We start from the raw sequence: 19761 nt of genomic DNA, 5'->3' as shown, positions 1-19761 counted from the left end.
TGTACGTAGCAGGTATCACTACATGGATATGAACCACGTAAGGAAACTCTGAAAACTTATCAAATAGAACATTCTCTTGCATTGCCTCCAGCATTTCTGAAACAGTCATGTAGTCTAATCCGCGCACACGACGAAAACTCGCGCGCATTTTCTGCTCGGCTTCCAGAATCTCGCCGTCGATTTTGTAAAATTAAGCAACGCGGAGAAGCTTTCTTTATCATGTGTTTAACTGTGACAGATATTTGCAGTACAGTGCCCAACAGTAAAAAAATTACAAATAATATTATGTATATCAACACATGACCCCTGAGAAACCACTGTGCTAAGAAACCACTGCCTCATGTGAATTTAACTGCTTTAACTCGCTGACTTCAGGTTAAAATAGAAAATATCTATCTCTTCGAAGAAAAAACTTCTTTTAAAACGGGCTTTGCCCAAATTTCTCTTGCTGCCCAAAAAATCTGAGTTGCCCAAAATTTGGGGGGGCTGCAGCCCCCCCTGCCCCCCCCAGCCCGTACGCCTATGGGTGCTCGTTTGCTCGTGCTCGCACATTTTTACAAGTGCTCGCATGCTCGGTTTTTTGAAAAGTGCTCATTGCTCGCAAGACTTACTTCTGTCAATGCTCGTGCTCGCAAAGAAAAACGCTGTGCTCGCATGCATGCTTGCAAAGACCATTTGATACCCTTCTACAAAATAGCTAGCGTTACAACAATCTTTGGTCTTCATGATTCCGTTTACATGGATAACGTCATTCTTGTATTAACGCCATGGCTAGCATCATTACAAAAATACAAGCAATGTTTTTTTTTTTGTTTTGTTTTGTTTTGTTTTAATGTTTTTTGCTGCAATCCTTTTGCATCATAGCTATGGGTTATACAAAACAGGCAGACAGCCCAGTCGTCTCCAAGCGTGTTAGGCTCAAGAGAGTCTGCGCTCTATTGTGAGTAGTAGCGTCACACAAAAAAAGGCTACAAAGTTAAAGGTAGCCGTTACAAGTTGAAATGTAAAAAAAATAGAGAATTCATCACACCCGTTCCATTTAAGAAAAAAACCTAAACTAAGTACCATATTTCCTGGAATAATAGCCGTTCCTCTTATAATAGCCGCCCCCAATTAATCGCCCCTCCTTCCCCTTTGACGAAGGTATTTGACCTAATCGCCTCCTTCGAATAATCAACCCCCTCTTTCCACCTCCCCTTTTTTTCACTCCCTTCCTATCAAGTCAAAAAGTTTAAATGAAATAAGCAAGGTTGATACTACGTAAAACACTTAAAGCGATCGACAATTGTAGTGATGAGACCCAACCAAGTCGAAACGGCTGTCCACGGTTGCATTTTGGCTTTCAGTTTGTGCTCTATCATGCCGATGTCGCTTTAAATGTTTTACTTTAATAGTATCAGCCTTGCTAATTTCATTTGTAGTTAGTTTTATTTTTGGCAGATTAGATCTTACACAGATCCTACGTAAACCAGCACCATTTTCGTTCTTTCTTTGCGGAGTTCAGAGTAAAAGAGAGTTTGTTCGCAAGTTAGTCTCGGGAGGAATTTTGCGTGACGACACTAAGAACGGCTGCGAGGGAGACTAGTTCGCAGTCGATGTCGCACAATTAACCTTAGAAAAATCCTCAAGTCATCAAACATATTTTTTACGAAGCGGTATCAAGTTCTAAATCCTTGAACCGGAATTTATTGGCTATTTTGATCAGATAAAATCGCATGTAATACGGTTAAAGAAAGTAAATAAGAAATAAAATCATTTTTTTTACAATACTACTCCTTCGGGTTTCTACAATAAAACCATATTCAACCAAGTGCCTGATAACAAATAAAAAAATACATAAAAGTTAATGATTACAGAAGATGAATTGTTCAACAATGACACGATCATGAGACAAAAAAATACCGAATCAAAGCAATGGCCTCCTCCCAGATACCGGTTGGGATAACTTCATTATTTATCGCCAAGCTTAAAATTTGCCGCCTTTATTATTTACTACATAAAACTTACATTACATCTAAAAGTTTAAAAAGTTAAAATATAAAAATACTAAGATCTAAGCTAAAATTATATCACTGTGTTGTTATATCTTCCAAACCTCTTTGGTTACTTTAAAGCCCGCCAACCCGAAAGCGTTTCTTCCAAAAAACGAAATTATTTTAAAATTATTTTTTGTCCTTTAAAGATGAATTCCAGTCCGTACTGCGCAATCTCGGCTGCAATGTTTATGTGAGCCCACACGAAGGAATGTTTACAAGCAAAACTAAAAATTCCGCGACAAACTTACCTTTTTCTTCATTATTAACGCCAGATATCCTTGCAGAACAAATAATAACGAGTAGAAGAACCTTGAAGCTATTTCAAACCGACGTTTCAGCTCATCGGGAATTCTTGAACGAAACGAACTGTAATGGCGGACTAAAAAACTTCATGTATGCTGTCACCGAAGTGTAACGTTTCAACGAATTCAAAACAAAAACGAAAACAAACCCCGAGTCTGCGCAGTACGGACTGGAAATCAGCTTTAAATCGTCGGTACAAAGAAGATGTTAAAGACGTAAAAAATTGGATAGTTATTAAAAAACACGTGTATTCTTTAAAAGGATGAAAGGTTTTAAAATATGTGGAAAGCATGCCAAACGAGGGATTTTTTAAAACAATGTCGCAACAACATCGAATACAGCCCACTTCTTGCTGTGAAGGACCAACCTCGATACCAGGCTCTCTCTCGTCTTTTTCTCCCTGGTCATTGAAGAGGGAGCCTGGGATCGAGGTTGGTAAAGCATTTCTTGCAGCATGTACGTTGATTTAATGATCAGCATGATATGGAAAGGGTCGCTCCGGTTTTCGTATGAAAACGGGTTCACATGGACGGTGCCTAATACATTAACACAACGATAATGTCGATTATCCTTCGTGTTCCACCAAGGCGTATTCTTTATCTGAAAAAAATGGAAAATAATCTCTCACCCAACCATTCTAGTAATGGTAAGGTTGTGAAAAGGTATGACAAATAGCTCGTCTCTTCTGAAAATCTTTGGATTTTTCCGAGGTTAAATAAAATATCCCTCGTAATTGTTACCCATCAATCATAAACTGGATAATGTATTTGTGATTTTAGAGAGACAGACAGACAGACAGACAGATACACAGACAGACAGACAGACAGACAGACAGACAGACAGACAGATAGACAGATAGTTAGAGACAGGCAGAGACAAAGACAGACAGACAGACGGACGGACCGTTTATTTCAACACGAAATCTTTTCAATAACAAAGAATCAAAGAAAAGAAAATCTCAGTCCTTCCCAACATATTCCGTGGCAAATGTTTCCCAGTTAAGCCACGCGGAAAACAAATGTTGCGAAAACAAATTTTGCTTCACGGAAACAAAAACTGTTTCTGCGTCAGGTCAAAAGCATTTTTGCTTCTGGGCACAAATTTTGATTCCGAAACATATGTTGCCTAGTTTAGCCACTATGGAAGCAATTGTGACTAGTTTCTAGTGCTGCTCTCTAAAAATCTTTCTATTTATAAGCAACAGTGCGCTAGCGTATTATGCGCATGTGTTGCATTGTTCCCTCGTTTAGCCACTCGGGTAGCAAAACATTTTGCTTGCCTTCCTTTAATTTAGCCACCTAGGAAACATGACAAGGAACAATGTTTCTGCAACAATGTTTGCTAGTTTAGCCAGGCCTTAAAAATCAAGGGGTACTGGTAAACTGTTCTCCGATCACCAACCGCATAACATTCTGCTTATCGTATGAAAACAATCCGTACCTTCTTGCTTCTCTGTGTCTTCCATAACTTCAGCGGTACTTTTTCCCACCGTCTCAGGGAGAATCCAACACAACAGAGCTCCAACAAACGACAAGCCCCCCATGAAGGCAAACGGCAAGATGGCGCTGATGCGTGTCATCTGCACCACAAACGGCGAACTAGCGGCTCCGATACGACTGGCTACCGACACCATTCCCATGCCGCTGTTTCTGAAAACAACATTATAATAATAATAATAATAATAATAATAATAATAATAATAATAATAATAATAATAATAATAATTATAATAATAATAATAATAATAATAATAATAATTTTACATGTGCTGATCAAAAGCGCTTTACAGTAATTTCATTAAAAACAATAAAAAGAATACAAATACATAAAACAACTAAAACCTAAAGAAAAAATACGGTAAAAATTTAAAAAGATACATTAAAATGCTGATCTAAATAAAAATGTCTTAAGTTTACTTTTAAAAACACCAAGTGTCGTAATAAGACGCAGGTCGGCCGGCAAACTGTTCCATAAAGCCGGTGCAGATGAAGTGAAGGACCTGCCGCCAAGTGTTGGGCGCATTGTCTCCAGTGAAACTTCTAATAATAGGCTACTATTTGAGCGTAGCGAGTATGAGCTCGCTTGCTTAACTTTCACCAAATCACTAAGATAAGATGGCGCAAGACCATAAATTGATTTAAAGGTAAGAATTAAAATCTTAAACTTAATTCGATGAGCAACGGGAAGCCAATGAAGCTCGTAGAGGGCTATGTGGTGTAATCTGTTATGAAACAATATTTCCCAGTAGTCTTTGCGGCACGGTGTTGCGACCTCGTGGTCGACCATGTAATGTTCTATTACTCGCTTGATTAAAACTGTTGTGTTGCTGTTCGCATCTGCCTGTTTTATGGCCCAATAATACCACATGGTGTTAGAAGCGGTTTCCAACAAACCATGACGTCTTTTCGAGTGCAGCTACCAGAAAAGTTTGACTTTAGTCGTCAAGAAGAGTGGCCGAAATGGAGCAGAAGATTCGAACGCTTTCGCCAAGCATCTGGTCTGGTGAAAGAAGACGAAGAGAGTCAAATAAACACGCTGATCTACGCGATGGGAGATCAAGCTGACGATATTCTAAACTCCTTCAAGCTGAGTGCTTCACAATTGAAGCAGTACCACACCGTTAAAACGAAGTTTGATGAGCACTTCGTGGTTCGCCGTAATATTATTTTCGAGCGGGCAAAGTTCAATCAACGCCGCCAAGAAGAAGGCGAGACAGTTGACACATTCATCACAGCACTGCATACGCTCGCCGAACGCTGCAATTTTGGTACTCTGACAGACGAGATGATCCGAGACAGAATTGTGGTAGGCCTTCTAGACGCGAAATTGTCGGAGAAACTTCAGCTCGACCCCGAATTAACGCTGCAAAAAGCAATCGATCACGCGCGACAGAGCGAAGCCGTCAAGAAGCAACACATCCTAATGCGAAATGACTTCAAGGAATCTTCGGGAACAAAGAATGAAGTCGATGCGGTGAAAGCGGAGAAGACGCCGAAATTTAGAAAAGACGACTCGTCTGGAAGTCCGAGCGAAACTCCCAAGAAACCGCCAACTCGTCCACTATTTAACCGCTGCGACCGCTGTGGGAGATCGCCAGGTCACGCGCGACAATACTGCCCGGCTAGCTCCGCGACATGTCACAAGTGCTCGAAAAAAGGTCACTGGTCATCTGTTTGCAAGTCCACGCACACTGTCGGAGAAATCGAAGAAGATTATGCCTTTCTCGGAGCTATTGGGACTGAGAGAAACGAAGACATTTGGTCTGTAGACCTCACTCTAAATAGCTCCCTTGTCCGCTTTAAAATTGACACCGGAGCTGACGTCACTGTCATCCCCGAGAGCGTCTACAAGAAGCTGAAACCAACTCCGGCCCTCATTCAATCCAGCAAGACCCTGTTTGGCCCAGCCCATACATCCCTTCCCGTTCTTGGCTGCTTTATGGGAGTGATCAAGAGAGGAGAAGAATCTTCATTGCAGGAAATACTTGTGGTGACTGGAGCACGCCTAGCTCTCCTTGGCCGTCCAGCTATAGAGACGCTAAAAATCGTCCAAAAGGTCAATGCAGTGGAAGCAGAGGAAGTTAAAGAAAAATTCCCAAATCTCTTTAAAGGTCTTGGAAAACTTGATGGTCCCGATTACCTCATCAAGCTCAAACCTGACGCGAAACCACACGCAATTAGTACCCCAAGGAGAGTACCTGTTCCTCTTCTTTCGAAAGTCAAAGAAGAACTCTCCCGGATGGAGCAAATGCAAATTATTTCTGAAGTGGATGAGCCAACGGAATGGTGCGCCGGGATGGTAGTGGTCCCAAAAGCCAATGGCAAAGTTCGAATATGCGTGGATTTAACCAAGCTTAACGAAAGCATCCTGAGGGAGTATCATCCCCTTCCCAGTGTCGACCACACCTTAGCTCAACTCGCTGGAGCAACCATTTTCAGTAAGCTTGATGCCAATTCAGGATTCTGGCAAATCGGCTTATCACCAGAGTCAGCTAAACTCACCACTTTCATCACGCCATTTGGCAGGTTTTGTTTTAACTGCCTACCATTTGGAATCAGTTCAGCCCCTGAACACTTCCAGAAGCGAATCTCGCAAGTTCTTGAAGGAACTGATGGTGCTCTTTGTCAGATGGATGATATCCTCGTGTATGGCAAATCAGTGAAAGACCACAATCAGCATTTGGAAGCAACTCTTCACAAGTTACAGGAGGCTCACCTTACTCTAAATGAAGACAAATGTGAATTCTCAAAACCGTCAGTTGAATTTCTGGGGACACTCGTCGACGCTGAAGGAGTGCATGTTAGCCCCAAGAAAATTGAAGCCATTTTGAAGATGAAAACACCTCAAGACCAGACAGAATTAAGAAGATTCCTCGGCATGGTAAATCAACTAAGCAAGTTCCAGCCACAAATTGCAGAGCTATCCAAGCCACTGAGAGACCTACTGAGTTCGAAAAGTCACTGGTTATGGGGTGATGCCCAACAGCAAGCATTTGCAGCCCTGAAAGAGAGTCTCACCTCCACCCCAACCCTAGCCCACTATGACGCAGGTCGCCAAACGAAACTTTCGTCTGATGCGTCGTCATATGGACTTGGAGCAGTGTTAATGCAACTGCAAGATGATGGAGAGTGACGCCCCGTCGCATACGCCTCGCGAGCCATGAGCCCCACTGAACAGCGTTACGCTCAGATAGAAAAGGAAGCTTTGGGGATCACCTGGGCCAGTGAGCGCTTCGCAGACTACCTAATTGGCCTGGAATTCCATGTTGAGACCGACCACAAGCCTTTAGTACCCCTGCTGAGTACCAGAAACCTTGAGGATCTACCAGCTAGGGTGCAACGATTCCGTATGCGAATGATGAGATTCAACTACTCTATCTCGCATGTACCTGGGAAGGCCCTTTACACAGCAGACACCCTTTCCCGGGCACCCTTAGTTAGACCGCTTGACCGAGACGAAGAGAAGTTTGAGGCGGAGGTACGAGCTTATGTCGACTCGATCGTTAAGTACCTACCAGCAACTGACGACCGACTGGAAGACTTCAAGTCCCAGCAACAACAGGACGAGATTACAAGACAACTCATCACTTATTGTTCTGAAGGTTGGCCAGAGAAATCCCAGCTTCCTGGTCCACTTAAAGTGTACTGGCCTGAAAGGAGCGACCTCACAGTACAACATGGCCTGTTGATGAAGGGAAATCGACTGGTTGTCCCCTTGTCCATGAGAATAGATGTCCTTGAAAGGTTACATGAGGCACACCAGGGTATTACGAAATGCCGTGAGAGAGCCAAAGCATCTGTATGGTGGCCTGGCCTGAGCCAACAACTTGACGAAGTGGTCAAGAAATGCCCTACCTGCATCAAGGAACGCATAAATCCAGCAGAACCAGTGATCCCATCCGAATTACCAGATCGACCCTGGCAGAAAGTGGCAGCTGACCTATTTGAGCTAAAAGGTCATCCCTACCTGCTTGTCATAGATTATTTTTCTCGTTACGTAGAGGTGGCGAAACTTTCACATACTACTTCACCAGATGTGACTGTGCACCTTCAGTCTATGTTTGCAAGACATGGTATTCCTGAGCAACTCATCTCGGACAATGGGCCGCAATTTTCATCAACCTCATTCTCCAAATTTGCTGAGGACTATGGATTTACTCACATTCTTACTAGCCCCAGATACCCGCAAGCGAATGGCGAGGTCGAACGCGCAGTTCAGACCGTAAAGAATCTACTCAAGAAATCCCCAGATCCTTACAAAGCACTCATGGCTTACCGTGCCACACCCCTTGAAAGCGGCTTAAGTCCAGCAGAACTGCTGATGGGAAGGAAGATCCGCACTAGAGTCCCTACTTCACCAAGTAACCTGAAGCCCTCTTGGCCATACCTTGAGCAGTTTAGAGAGAAAGACGCTTCACTGAAAGAAAGACAGAAGAGAGACTTTGACAGGCGTCATTCTGCAAAAACCCTCCCTGACCTCCTTCCTGGAGAGCGTGTCTGGTTACCGGGCAAAAACGTTGAAGGGACTGTGGTGGACAGAGCTGGTCCCCCACGTTCTTACATAGTCGAAACTCCCAAGGGACAACTAAGGAGAAACAGGCGCCACCTGAATCGTCTTCCAGAAACACATGCAGATACCAGCACAGCCCTTAGCTCGTCTTCTCCTGATGTTCAGACTGCTAAGTGCCCAGACCCAAATGTCCCAGCTACAGCTGCCTCGACCCCTGTAGCCCCTTCAAGAACCACCCGAAGTGGTCGTGAGATAAGACCCCCGGAGCGTTTTAGAGACTTGTGACTGTGAACCTAAGCGTTCATCTTGTAAACTTTGTTCATTTACTGCAGTTATTCATGAGTTAATGATTTGAACTGATTGTCTCCAGACTTGAGAGCGAACTTTGATTATTTAGGATTTAGCTTATTTCTAACTTGAGGGGAGATGTGGTGTAATCTGTTATGAAACAATATTTCCCAGTAGTCTTTGCGGCACGGTGTTGCGACCTCGTGGTCGACCATGTAATGTTCTATTACTCGCTTGATTAAAACTGTTGTGTTGCTGTTCGCATCTGCCTGTTTTATGGCCCAATAATACCACAGGCTAGAGTTATATGTGAGTACTTTGGTATGTCCATAATAAGTCTTGCAGCGGCATTTTGAACACGCTGTAGTTTGGAAATTTGAAGATTTGGCAGTCCATACATTAAGCTATTACAATAATCCAGTCGAGAGGTAATAAAAGCATGAACAATTGTACGTAGACTATCAACAGATAGATAACGGCTTAGGTTGTGTTCACACTTGGTGCCTTGGTATGGTGTCCGAGTACGATTCTCGCTAGGCACTAATGTGAACATACCGTTTATATAGGTAACCACGCCATAAATCGAGCACGCTGCCGTGAGAGTACAAGAACTCGACTTGGGCACTTAGGGGTACTTTGGCACGTTGCTTTTCTGTGTCTAAACACGACGCTATTTTCTGGCGGTGCTCAGGCCTTGGTAAGCGAGAGTTTTTTACGACTGTCGTAAATCCAAAACTGACCAATACCGACAAACACAAAAAACGCAGAGTGTCAATCAGAGCTGACAGTTTAAATTACAGCCGGTGCAATCGCGGGAAAGGTCAAAAAAAAAAAAAAAAAAACCTGAAGACCGTGCAACCAGATTCAATACGTGCAAAAATATTTCTGTAATTTGCCTCGCATGCCTTATCATGTAAATTTAGCGTAACGCTTTTTTGAACTCGCAAAATTTGTAATCAATATAAACTTACCTTGACAATTCTTGGTTTGCAACCACGTGACAAGGCGGCCATGTTGGATGACAAAACAATAAAAAATGTTTTTGCGGAATTTGCATAATAAAAAAGTTTAGTTCCCAACGGAGAAGAACGCTTTGTTCCTGTCATCCAACATGGCTGCGGTGACGTCAGCTGCAAACCAGCAATGGCGTCATGAAGACACCGAAACATTGGTTTATTTCGCTTATTTTCACATGTTTGAGTTCACTTTTTTATTATTTATTGACAAAAGTCGTATGCAAAGTCCCAGAAGCCTTGCTAGCTTGTCGAGGCGTTCACTACTATCACAATACTACTTTTGCAAGATATGAAATCTCATAGGTATTTGTGTGTTGTGTTGTAATGACCTTACCTCACTACGGTTGGAAAGAGTTCGGCCGAAAAAACGTACAACGAGTCAAACGAGGTGGTAATGCACAGTTTCCCCAAAGTGCCAAGCGTAACTCGACCAGCAATGAAACCTACAACAGGAAAGGCAATAGACGAAAGCAGTTCAGGTTAGTCCTTACACAATAGGCTGAGAGCCATAGCTGCCTTAGGAAGTTATTTTTTTACTGTTTACAATAAAAAGTTGCGCTGTTTATTCCGGGGTGCTTTCGATTCAAATAAAAATTCCGGAGTATTCGGAACGGGAGCGAATGGTGTTGAATTTCCCTTGGAAAGTTTCCAGAAAATCCGAAAACCGTTGAATTTTCGAAATGCGAACAATTCCACCGAAATTCCGGAACTCCGAGAACAAAATAGAATAGAACGGAAATTTCCCGGAAGAAATTTTCGCTAATCTGGGTTTACCTCGCGAGGTTGTGCTCTTTCTCAGAAAGCTCGGAAACATTTTCATGCTCGTTTCAGTAAACCCAAAAGTTCTGATCCATTCGCCACTGGAAATTTCAAAAAATTTAAACCAGAACTTTTGGTCGAATAAAAAGTGCCCCAGGTTTCGATCATTCCGTTATTGTTAACAGTGTTGTTTGTTACCTATGTTGTTTGTTCCATGCGGGATAAAAGAAACTGCCACGACAGTAACTCCGGCCAAAATCATGTAAGCTACTGTAGTCTTCTTACGGCCAAACCTAAAATAAAATCAAAAAAATTAATGATTTAACAATAAGTATTAGACATTGTTTTAGAATTTTCTTTTTCTACTGCATTTATAGTGTCCCCCATTTGCTTTTTCAAGGCTTAAGTTGTAAGACACTTGAATAAAGGTTTATTATTAATAATAGTATTATTTTTTAGATTTTACAGCAAAATTTTGCTCGTTCGTTTTTAAACAAACGTTGCTGTAAAAACTCGTCAGATTAGAAGGTCTCATCAGTTAAACGTGAATTGGTGGTCTGATTGGTGGAACAAGATGCGCCAATATTCACATGCAAACTCTCCGGATTGACCTTCATTTTTCCTTATAGTACAAGTTGGGAGAATATGTTAAAAGATCAAGCGACTAACCTTTGGTGATCATTTTATTAATTCTCGGCCTTGACATTCTGAGGAGAAATTTTATGTTGGTCACCCTTGTCTCTAAAAGGCCGGTTAGAAGAAGTAGGAAAACATTCCGGTGCTTCCCAGCCAGCAGCTCCCATGCTGGATCCAGCTCGGAAGTCGTCAGGAGAAACCATGGCAGACAGTTTCGGCCCCTACTCCTGGACTGCCTTCTGCCATGGCGGGGCCCTTCCCTAAGGAGGCTTCACAAGAGCTGGTGCTGGCTGGCTAGCGATTGGCCAGCGGCTGACTGAGAAGACTTATCACAAATACCTTATTGATTGATCGTTAACCAATCGGCTTATAAAGCCTTCGACTTCAAATGTACCCTTAAATTCCACCATTGCCCTCGAATTCTGTGGAAATTATTCACTTTCCCGACTGTTTTTGATCATCCTCGACCTTCGTTCGCCAATAGCGCATCCTTCAGTCTGTAGTAATTTATTTTTAAATACATGTCACCTGTTACAGTTGTCAATAACCAGTATATTTCCAGGAATTTCTACCAAGCTTGTCAACACAAAGTTCAGATAGATGCTGCCACCAAATTCTCCTGAGCTGAGAGACAGCCCATAATACACCATCCCATTCACCATCCTGGAATAAAAGATTGCTCATTGTAGGTAAAACAATCAACATCCCTTGAATGGTTAATCTCCATTCAACCTGAAAGGTACCCCTTTCGGGAGGAGCCTCCCGGCCACCACAGTCCAATATAGTGATAACCCCTTTTCCTCGAGACTCAGGCTTAAAGTACACGAAATGATAGGTTAATTTCAACTGCAGTCTTTTTGCGAATCGTTGACTTTTCACTCATAGAAAACTCGGTTTCGTAGTCTAATTGTTAAATAGAAGTACAGCTTTAAGTGCGCGCTTTCGTACATGGTGTTCAGTTCTAAAAAACGTTAATTACTCTCAATGCGAAAGTGTTTCGTTCGCAGCAACACTTGTACACCAAATACACAAACTAGAAACACACCAAACAGATATTAAACGAACGAGTAGTACTCGTGAACATTTCTCTTATGATTTCAATTTTTGGTCGCCCCAGCGGTACTCGGAAAAATACTACGCAACGTAACTCCTAAAATGTCCGGCTGTATTATTCACAAGATTGCATATTTTATGCCATAACTTTGTGACTCACCATGCATAGCATTGGATGAGTGACAGCTTGGCCAGTTTCCATGTTTTAAAGAGTTCCAAGACACCTTTATTGGCTGTGGTCACTGGAACACGAAGCTCTTCGTTTGGCATCTCCTTCTTGTTTACCTTTGCAACTTTCTCCAAAATTTCCCGGGCTTCTTCCGTTCTACCCTTGACAAGGAGCCATCGCACTGATTCTGGGACGAACCTGTGGATAAAATATAGGCAAGATTTCCGCACAGGACCCTACATTAATTATGCATACAATTTTCTGACTGATTCGTTCTTTTCATGATTGCTGTTTATGTATAGTGATAGTATGAAATAGTTGCATACATAATTAATGTAGGGTCCTGTGCGGAAATCTTTCCAAAATATAAGTTTAAAGAGGCTAGTCTTTGGATGAGGTGTTGCTCTTTACAAGAAAAATTAGTAATGACGTGAATCGACGTTTCGATGTATCAAACATCATTTTCAAGATAAAAAGTTCTTTAGTGTTCAAGTTGTTAAGAGTCGAGTTTTTGAATAGTAATTTGCCGGGTTTCATTCCAATGTGCGTGATAGTATTTAAATATCAGTCATCTATCATGCACATTGGAATGAAACCTAATTACTATTCAAAACATTGACTCTTAACAATTTGAACACTAACGAACTTACAGCCTGGCTAACGAACTAGTTAAGTGCAGAGCAAAAGACTTTTATTGGCAAAATCACGGCTACATAACAAACACGGATGATTTTTGAGCATTGTAAATGACTCTTAAATGACACCTTCACACAACTGAGATAAACATAAAATAGTCGGGCCGACGTTTTTTAAGTTTACCTGACTGCAGTCCGTTTTAATCTTCTCGCGGAATTTTGCCCATCCATGTCCCTTTTTGGCCTTTCTGTGTTTCTTTTGAGTTTTTCTACAGTTTTAAGCCGTTATTGTGATATTTCAGTTAATTCTATGACTTTTTTGTGGAGGGAGCCCAAAAAAAAAAAAGGGGGGGGGGGGAAAAAAAAACGAAAAAAAATTGGTGGAGAAAAAAAAAACAAAAGAAAAAAGAGAAAAAAAAAAACAAAAAAGGGGGGGCAGAACAAAAAAAAAAAAGATATCTTTTAGGGGTAAAAAAGACGACGAAAGAAGGCCTTTGTTTCAATATAATACAACTTACTTCCAAAATGCGAGAATGAAAATCCAAGGTGCTGATGACAGGATAAGAAGTGTTCGCCAGTTACGCACAAAATACGCCTTAAGTCCCAAAATCATCAGGGCTGCTGTGAAGTAGAACCACACCAGAGTCCCTGCCAGTGCTCTCTTCTCGGGCCCCACCAGTTCAGTCGCTAGAACGAACATTGACAGAAAACAGCCAGCCTCAAAAAATCCAACGATGAAACGACACACAGCAACGACCCAGAAGGCCTTGGCAAACGCCATTGCAAATGTGACGAGCAGTACAACTAACACTGAGGGGAAAAGGACACTTTTGCGGCCATATTTGTCGGCTACAAGGCCAAGTACGATGGCACCAATTGCCCAGCCGAAAAACAACATGGCGTTTGCTACCCAGGCCAAGAAGTCATGACTGCAGACCAAGTCGAACTGAAAAAATGAACAATAATCAAGTTAAGTTGACAATTTTTTTCTACAAACACGTATCAGGTGGAAAGGATTTCAAGTCGTTCTTGATTGGCATAGAGCGTCACGCAAGCGGAGGGGTGCTGGCGTTGCGTGACGGCGCCAATATAAAGAGCTACCGACTTTAATTGCGAGAGTAAAGGAGTTAGTTTGCTGTAATTAAGTTTATTTTTCCAATCCCTTTTTTATCGAAGAAGAAGAAGAAGAGAACCTAAATGAAAACAAGGTAGTATCCGCAAATTGTTATATTTATATGTTGTTTCACGGGTTAAATGAGTTCCGCACTCTTTAAACAGTATCTCTCAACACGTGTATCGTTATAACCATTTCAGATAAACATATCAGTTTGAAAAGCAAATTTCTCCAATGACAATGGAAACAATACTTACCCTTCAATAGCCTGCATTGCAGACAAGCTCAATCGCTCCTGATGAAAGATGTTCGTCGCAGGCTAAATTACATGCTGGGTCACAATTATGTATCACGTGATATACATATTTCATATCTCCAGCTATGTATAAATGTTCGTTTCTTTGGTTAAAAATCTTCACAGTAAAGAAATAAACTATCACAACACACCAAGGTCCAATCGAGCACAATGTTTGAAGTGAAAACCAAGCAAAACTCTTTCGTGACTTCAGAGAGTCACGAAAGTCATTAGAAGTTCCACGGGAAACAATGCGCCCAACACTTGGCGGCAGGTCCTTCACTTCATCTGCACCGGCTTTATGGAACAGTTTGCCGGCCGACCTGCGTATTATTACGACACTTGGTGTTTTTAAAAGTAAACTTAAGACATTTTTATTTAGATCAGCATTTTAATGTATCTTTTAAAGTTTTTACTGTATTTTACCTTTAGGTTTTAGTTGTTTTATGTATATGTATACTTTTTTATTGTTTTTAATAAAATTATTGTAAAGCGCTTTTGATCAGCACATGTAAAAAGCGCTATATAAATTATTATTATTATTATTATTATTATTATTATTATTATTATTATTATTATTATTATTATTATTATTATTATTATTACAGGGCGCTTTTCTTTCTAATGCTATTACGACTTCTTTTAAAATTAACTAATTAAGTGCATTCTCTGTTGAAAATTAAAAGTAACAGTCTCCCCTCCTTTCCTGTGGCCCGTTTCTCGAAAGCCCTGGGAACTTTTCAGGCCTGCAAAGCCATTTTTAGTTAACTGTGTCTAAAAACAGAGAAGTGAGAAGTGTATAGGACTCTGTTCCTATAAAAAATATGTGAATAAAACATCCGCCTGTAACCGAATAGTTTGAGATCTCCGCTTTCCGGGTGCGAACACTTTTCGGGACCTTCGGGAAACGGGGCCTAGTATTTAGCCTTCGGTTCGACAATAAAAATAACGTACATAACCTCCCCCCCCCTTTTCCGGGGTAACAACGAAAGTTATTTCTAAGCTCCCTTTCTCTTTTGGCTTCTCTAAACTTGGGCTAAAGAGCTTAGTGTCACGGGAAGTATATACTTATCTCGGAGCTAGATCTCAAAGCTTATCGAAAACAACAGGCGTCAAAAAGCGCTCAAAAAACTTTTCCCTATAGGTGCGAATTTTTAGAACTCAAATAGCAAAGTAGAATTCTATTTCAGCCAGTAGATCAAAGCGAATCTGCTAGTAGGGTTACATTCTTCTAAATAATATAATATTACACAAACAAATCTTTGTTTTACCTCGTCAACAATCGTCTGATGCGGTCCTTCGTAAAGACTGTAATCCGCAAACTTCCAATCGCTTCTATTGAGAGAACACCTCCTCTCGTAAAGTGAAATAGGTTTGGTAGCTGTGCTGTAAACCTTGCTCTGTGTGGATGAACTGTTCGACTCCAAACACGCCACGCTTTGATCAGCGCACATCCACGGCGGCTCGTACGCTGCAAACACCATGATCAGTGTTTGATAGGTGATGGGAAAAAATAAAAACATGAACATAACTAAAATGCGAATCTGGAAAGGACCAAACTGGCCAATACGCCTCAAAACCGAGTCCACGTCTGTACTCATGTTAACGTTGTCTTCGACGCCTTCTGTAGCTTTCAGAGAAATATAACCCGGCTAGAGAAGGGTTTTGTATTTGGATACATTTCTATTGTGTCATTTTAGTTGCAGTGAAAGAACCCGAGGTCATCAAAGGGGCTACGTCACGTAAGAACCTCATGAAAAATTGGCCCAATTTTTTTTAAGTTTTTTTGGTAATCCAGTTAATTTTCCACATTCGTAACAACTCTTGTTTATTTAATTTTTGGTCTATTTTTAATAAATATCTCCTTGAAATTTTTCTACCTAAAAAAACTATTATTTTCAGGTGTACTTCAATTTCAAAGTTATTTTTCATGTCAGAAAAATGTCGTAAAATAACGTGACATTTAACCCGTACTATAAAGTATTTTTAAAAACATTGTCTTGCACAGCAGTGTTGAAGAATTACGAAGTTAAAAAAAAAAACACAACCGAGATTTAACGAAGTTTTCCGAAGATTACGACGTAAGGATCACGAAGATCGTTGACGTATTAATATTACAACGATAGTAGTTGGTACCAAAACAGTTGCGATTAGAAACAAAAAAAAGAGGAAAAGGAACAAAAAAAAAACAAAAAACAAACCACACTCAATAAAACCCTATACCAAAGTTTAACAAGGAATATTTTAGAACATGATAAACAAAAAAGACAGAGAAACTTTTAATGACTGTGTAGAGTATACCCCCCTCCCCCCCCCCCCCCTCCCCCTCCCTCTTCCCCAGCTCAGTATACGTACGCATGAGTGTCATAAAGTGAGTTTGAAGAGCTGAACTTAGCTACACAATGCAGACTCAGTGAACTCTGCTTTTTGTAAAAATAAAAAAAAAGAGGTTTATTCAATATTTTACAACAGTAATTATTAAATGACAATAACGGCAATATCTTTTATGTCTTTTATGTACATTTTATGCCAATATAACAAGATCTCTAGATGTGATAGACTTCGTACTGTTTTTAGCTTTAAAGTTAAAGATGACATTTATTTTCTATTTCACTGTTTAATATATTCAGCAATTACAGACGAATTTTTCAGTAAAATAGAAGTAGAAACACGAATTTCAAGCAATTACCAATTTTAACATTAAATATGCAACTTGAATGAACACTGATTATTATGTACACAAGCAATTAGTGCATAACGTCTCGTCCTGTATTGATATGCCAGAGAAATTATTGTAAACACTTGATTATTGATTGTTATTTGTTTTGTTTTTTTCTTCTTCTTCTTTTTGTTGTTTGTGTTTGTATAACATTTTTTCATTACTTTACGCTTTTGCATTGCTAAAACGTTTCATAGTCACGCAAATAAAGCTCAAGAGTTGTTCTTGTTGCTGTATTAAAACAAAGCACAGTTTAATAGTGCCAGGGCAACTGTTAGCTAAACTCTTGAAGCTAAACAGTCGAAATAGTGGCTAAGGTATTTGGCATAACTTAAGGACGTGGCATTATAAGGACCCTAGTCATCATTCACCAGTCATCCCAAGTCATCACCCTAGTCATCCTTTACCATTTTCGATGCCATCGAAATTTTGAAATTTGTATGGTGAGGCAAAATCTTATTACATTGCTGTGAGTTGTGTTACTGGAAATTTGTTTAATGACCTTTTTCTGTTTCACTATAATCTCTTAGGCCCGGTTCAGACGCCGATCTTTTCATGAGCCGAACTTAATTCCTTGAATTAAGTACATGAAAAGATCGGCGTCTAAATCAATTAGATCGGCTATTTCAATTTGGAACGGCTCACCTTTCTTTTAGCCTGACTTGGCCGAGATTTCGCCTGTGGAACGGCTTTGATTCAGACGCCGTAATTTTCATGTGCCGATCCTAATTCATAAATTATTATAATGTATTTTCAGTATTTTGACTGGTTTTATTGAAACTGTATTAGGAACGGCCTCGGAACGGCCAAAAAGTACGGCGTCTGAATCAAAAGGCGTACTTTTGTCAATTTGGGTCGGTCCAAATTCGAATTGAGTTCGGCTCATGAAACGTACGGCGTCTGAACCGGGCCTTACATTTAGACATGTACCTCGTAAAATACAATACCGAATCTCTCGTATGTAAATAAAAACAAAGGTGTGGCTGACTAGGGTCCTTTACGTCAGTTTTATAAACTTGTCGTGGTTGATGAATGCCGTAATATTTTACTTTTCTTTGCAGCAATATGGTTGTTTTTGTTGTCAAGTGGTGTGCCTTGCTCAGGAACGACAGCTGCCTTCGGGAAATGCTTTGCAGCCCTTGAACATACGAAAATGTCCCGAACTGATCTTCGAATGGTGTCGTTTCTTCCACAGTTAATCAAAGGATTCATTAATCCATTGAAAGTAATAAATACAGTAAAAAATGGCCTAAAGGGAGCTTTACTTCTATAACCCATTATTGTTAGTATAATAGGACTTGCTAAAGCTGGCAGAAGTGTAAAGACGAGCGCTAAGAGAATGAATCCGATAGTCTTAGCCAGCTGTTTTTCTCTCTTCAAGACAGCGAGCGGTCGTCGTCCGTGTTGCGTCATGTTTTTCTTTTGCCGTCTGTTAGCCACGAAAATTCCAATGTAACTACCGATAATGGTAATAACGCACGTGACATAGAAAACTACGCCCACGAAAAACACAAGGAATCTTTTCTCGGGCAAAAACCGATTAAGCATGAATACCAACAAGAGAGCCACGACACTCAAACACCAGCTGACAGAGGCTTCTTTTACAGTGCGTAACCTGTTCTTGTGATTTCGATACCACTGAGCATTGCTCACAGCTTGATGTCGGTCTTTGCTAATGACAGCCAGGTTGCTTAGAGTTGCAAAGAGGCACAGAATAGAGATGTAGGCGTTTTCTCCTCTACTTGTAGGACACAGGTGCAGGTGGGTGGCTTTTCTTATGTCTCTGTAGAAGACAAATGCCGCCCACAGTAAATCGCTGATGGACAAGCTGCAGAGGAGTATAAGTGAAGGATGCTGGCGGCTTTTCGTACGGGCTACGGCAGCAAGGAGAAGGAGGTTACTCAGGAGTGACAGCAAGGCCATAATCAGGTCGAGGGGAAGAAAGACAGAATTGGCGACGTCTCTCAGCTTTTCCTGGAGCTCCACGGAAATGTCAGGAACGAGACACTCCAAATAAGGCGGAGGGCTGGTTTCATTGAACGTTACGTTAGGGAGAAAAGCCATCACCTAGGGAAAATATTGATAACAATTATTGATTCCACGAGTTTGCTTTGATTATGAAATGATAAATAGCTAGCAAGCACTCGAATGAATTGTTTTGCTATGAGAAGGTAGCGTGGCCTTGTGGTTAGGGTGCTGACCCTTAGGAAGTCCCGGGTTTTAATTTTAGCTTCCTGTCACAAGATGAATCTGTGTTCAGTGGTCCTGCACTTTGTTAATAGCTAATTGGTCAATTGGTTTTTCAAATAAAATAAATAAATAACTTTATTACATATATAGCGAGAATTTTGGGCAATAAACCTTGCAAATAGATTTCTATATTCTATATTTTCACATGTGAGAAAAGCGATACGTCCAATCAGCTTCGCGTATAGCTTTCTTCACATGTAAAAAATATAACCAATCAGCATCTAGAGCGGAACGACCCAACCAATCAGAGCGCGCGAACTCAAATGGTTTCCAAAAAGGTTGAACAGCGAACGGCAAGTTTGCTCCCGACGGCAGTTTATGCTTGGAAAACATGGCTACACGATTTGTTCCTTAATAAATTAAACCTTGGTCTTTGGAGAACTTTATGGAAAGGCAAGCAAACAGGAAATCACTGAGCAAAACCGAAAGGATACAGTAATGAGATGATAACGATAAAAATCATTCTTCAAAGGCGGAGC

At 40.8% G+C, this 19761-nt stretch overlaps 2 protein-coding genes across 2 annotated transcripts; both read right to left on the bottom strand.

Annotated features, from left to right (window-relative positions):
• Positions 1 to 1409: 1409 nt before the first annotated feature.
• Positions 1410 to 15973, bottom strand: LOC144665566 (organic cation transporter protein-like). The gene is made up of 8 exons (XM_078526819.1): positions 15585 to 15973; positions 13423 to 13850; positions 12261 to 12467; positions 11576 to 11710; positions 10610 to 10704; positions 9987 to 10095; positions 3780 to 3988; positions 1410 to 2939 (listed from the first exon to the last, which is right to left on the bottom strand). Exons 1-8 carry the CDS (start codon positions 15912 to 15914, stop codon positions 2905 to 2907), a joined length of 1548 nt encoding a protein of 515 aa, XP_078382945.1. The 5' UTR covers positions 15915 to 15973; the 3' UTR covers positions 1410 to 2904.
• A 2067-nt stretch (positions 15974 to 18040) lies between these two features.
• On the bottom strand, positions 18041 to 19096 carry LOC144665045 (melanocyte-stimulating hormone receptor-like). Its single transcript, XM_078526226.1, has one exon. The coding sequence runs from the start codon at positions 19094 to 19096 to the stop codon at positions 18041 to 18043; it is 1056 nt and encodes a 351-aa protein (XP_078382352.1).
• Between the last annotated feature and the right edge of the window lie 665 nt (positions 19097 to 19761).

The sequence above is a fragment of the Oculina patagonica genome, chromosome 9 (assembly GCF_052425735.1).
Source record: "Oculina patagonica isolate OP01 chromosome 9, crgOcupat, whole genome shotgun sequence".
Lineage (NCBI taxonomy): Eukaryota > Metazoa > Cnidaria > Anthozoa > Scleractinia > Oculinidae > Oculina > Oculina patagonica.
Note: the sequence above shows the minus strand (reverse complement) of the source record. Positions and strands in the feature narration are given on the sequence as shown.

Excerpts from the sequence above, each read along its gene's own strand:
- LOC144665566 (XM_078526819.1), bottom strand. The coding sequence starts at position 15,914 with ATGAGTACAGACGTGGACTCGGTTTTGAGGCGTATTGGCCAGTTTGGT. Across the intron at positions 13,851-15,584 it reads ATCAGACGATTGTTGACGAG|TTCGACTTGGTCTGCAGTCA; the intron begins GTAAAACAAAGA and ends TCATTTTTTCAG. Across the intron at positions 10,705-11,575 it reads GTTATTGACAACTGTAACAG|GTTTGGCCGTAAGAAGACTA; the intron begins GTGACATGTATT and ends ATTTTATTTTAG.
- LOC144665045 (XM_078526226.1), bottom strand. The coding sequence starts at position 19,096 with ATGGCTTTTCTCCCTAACGTAACGTTCAATGAAACCAGCCCTCCGCCT.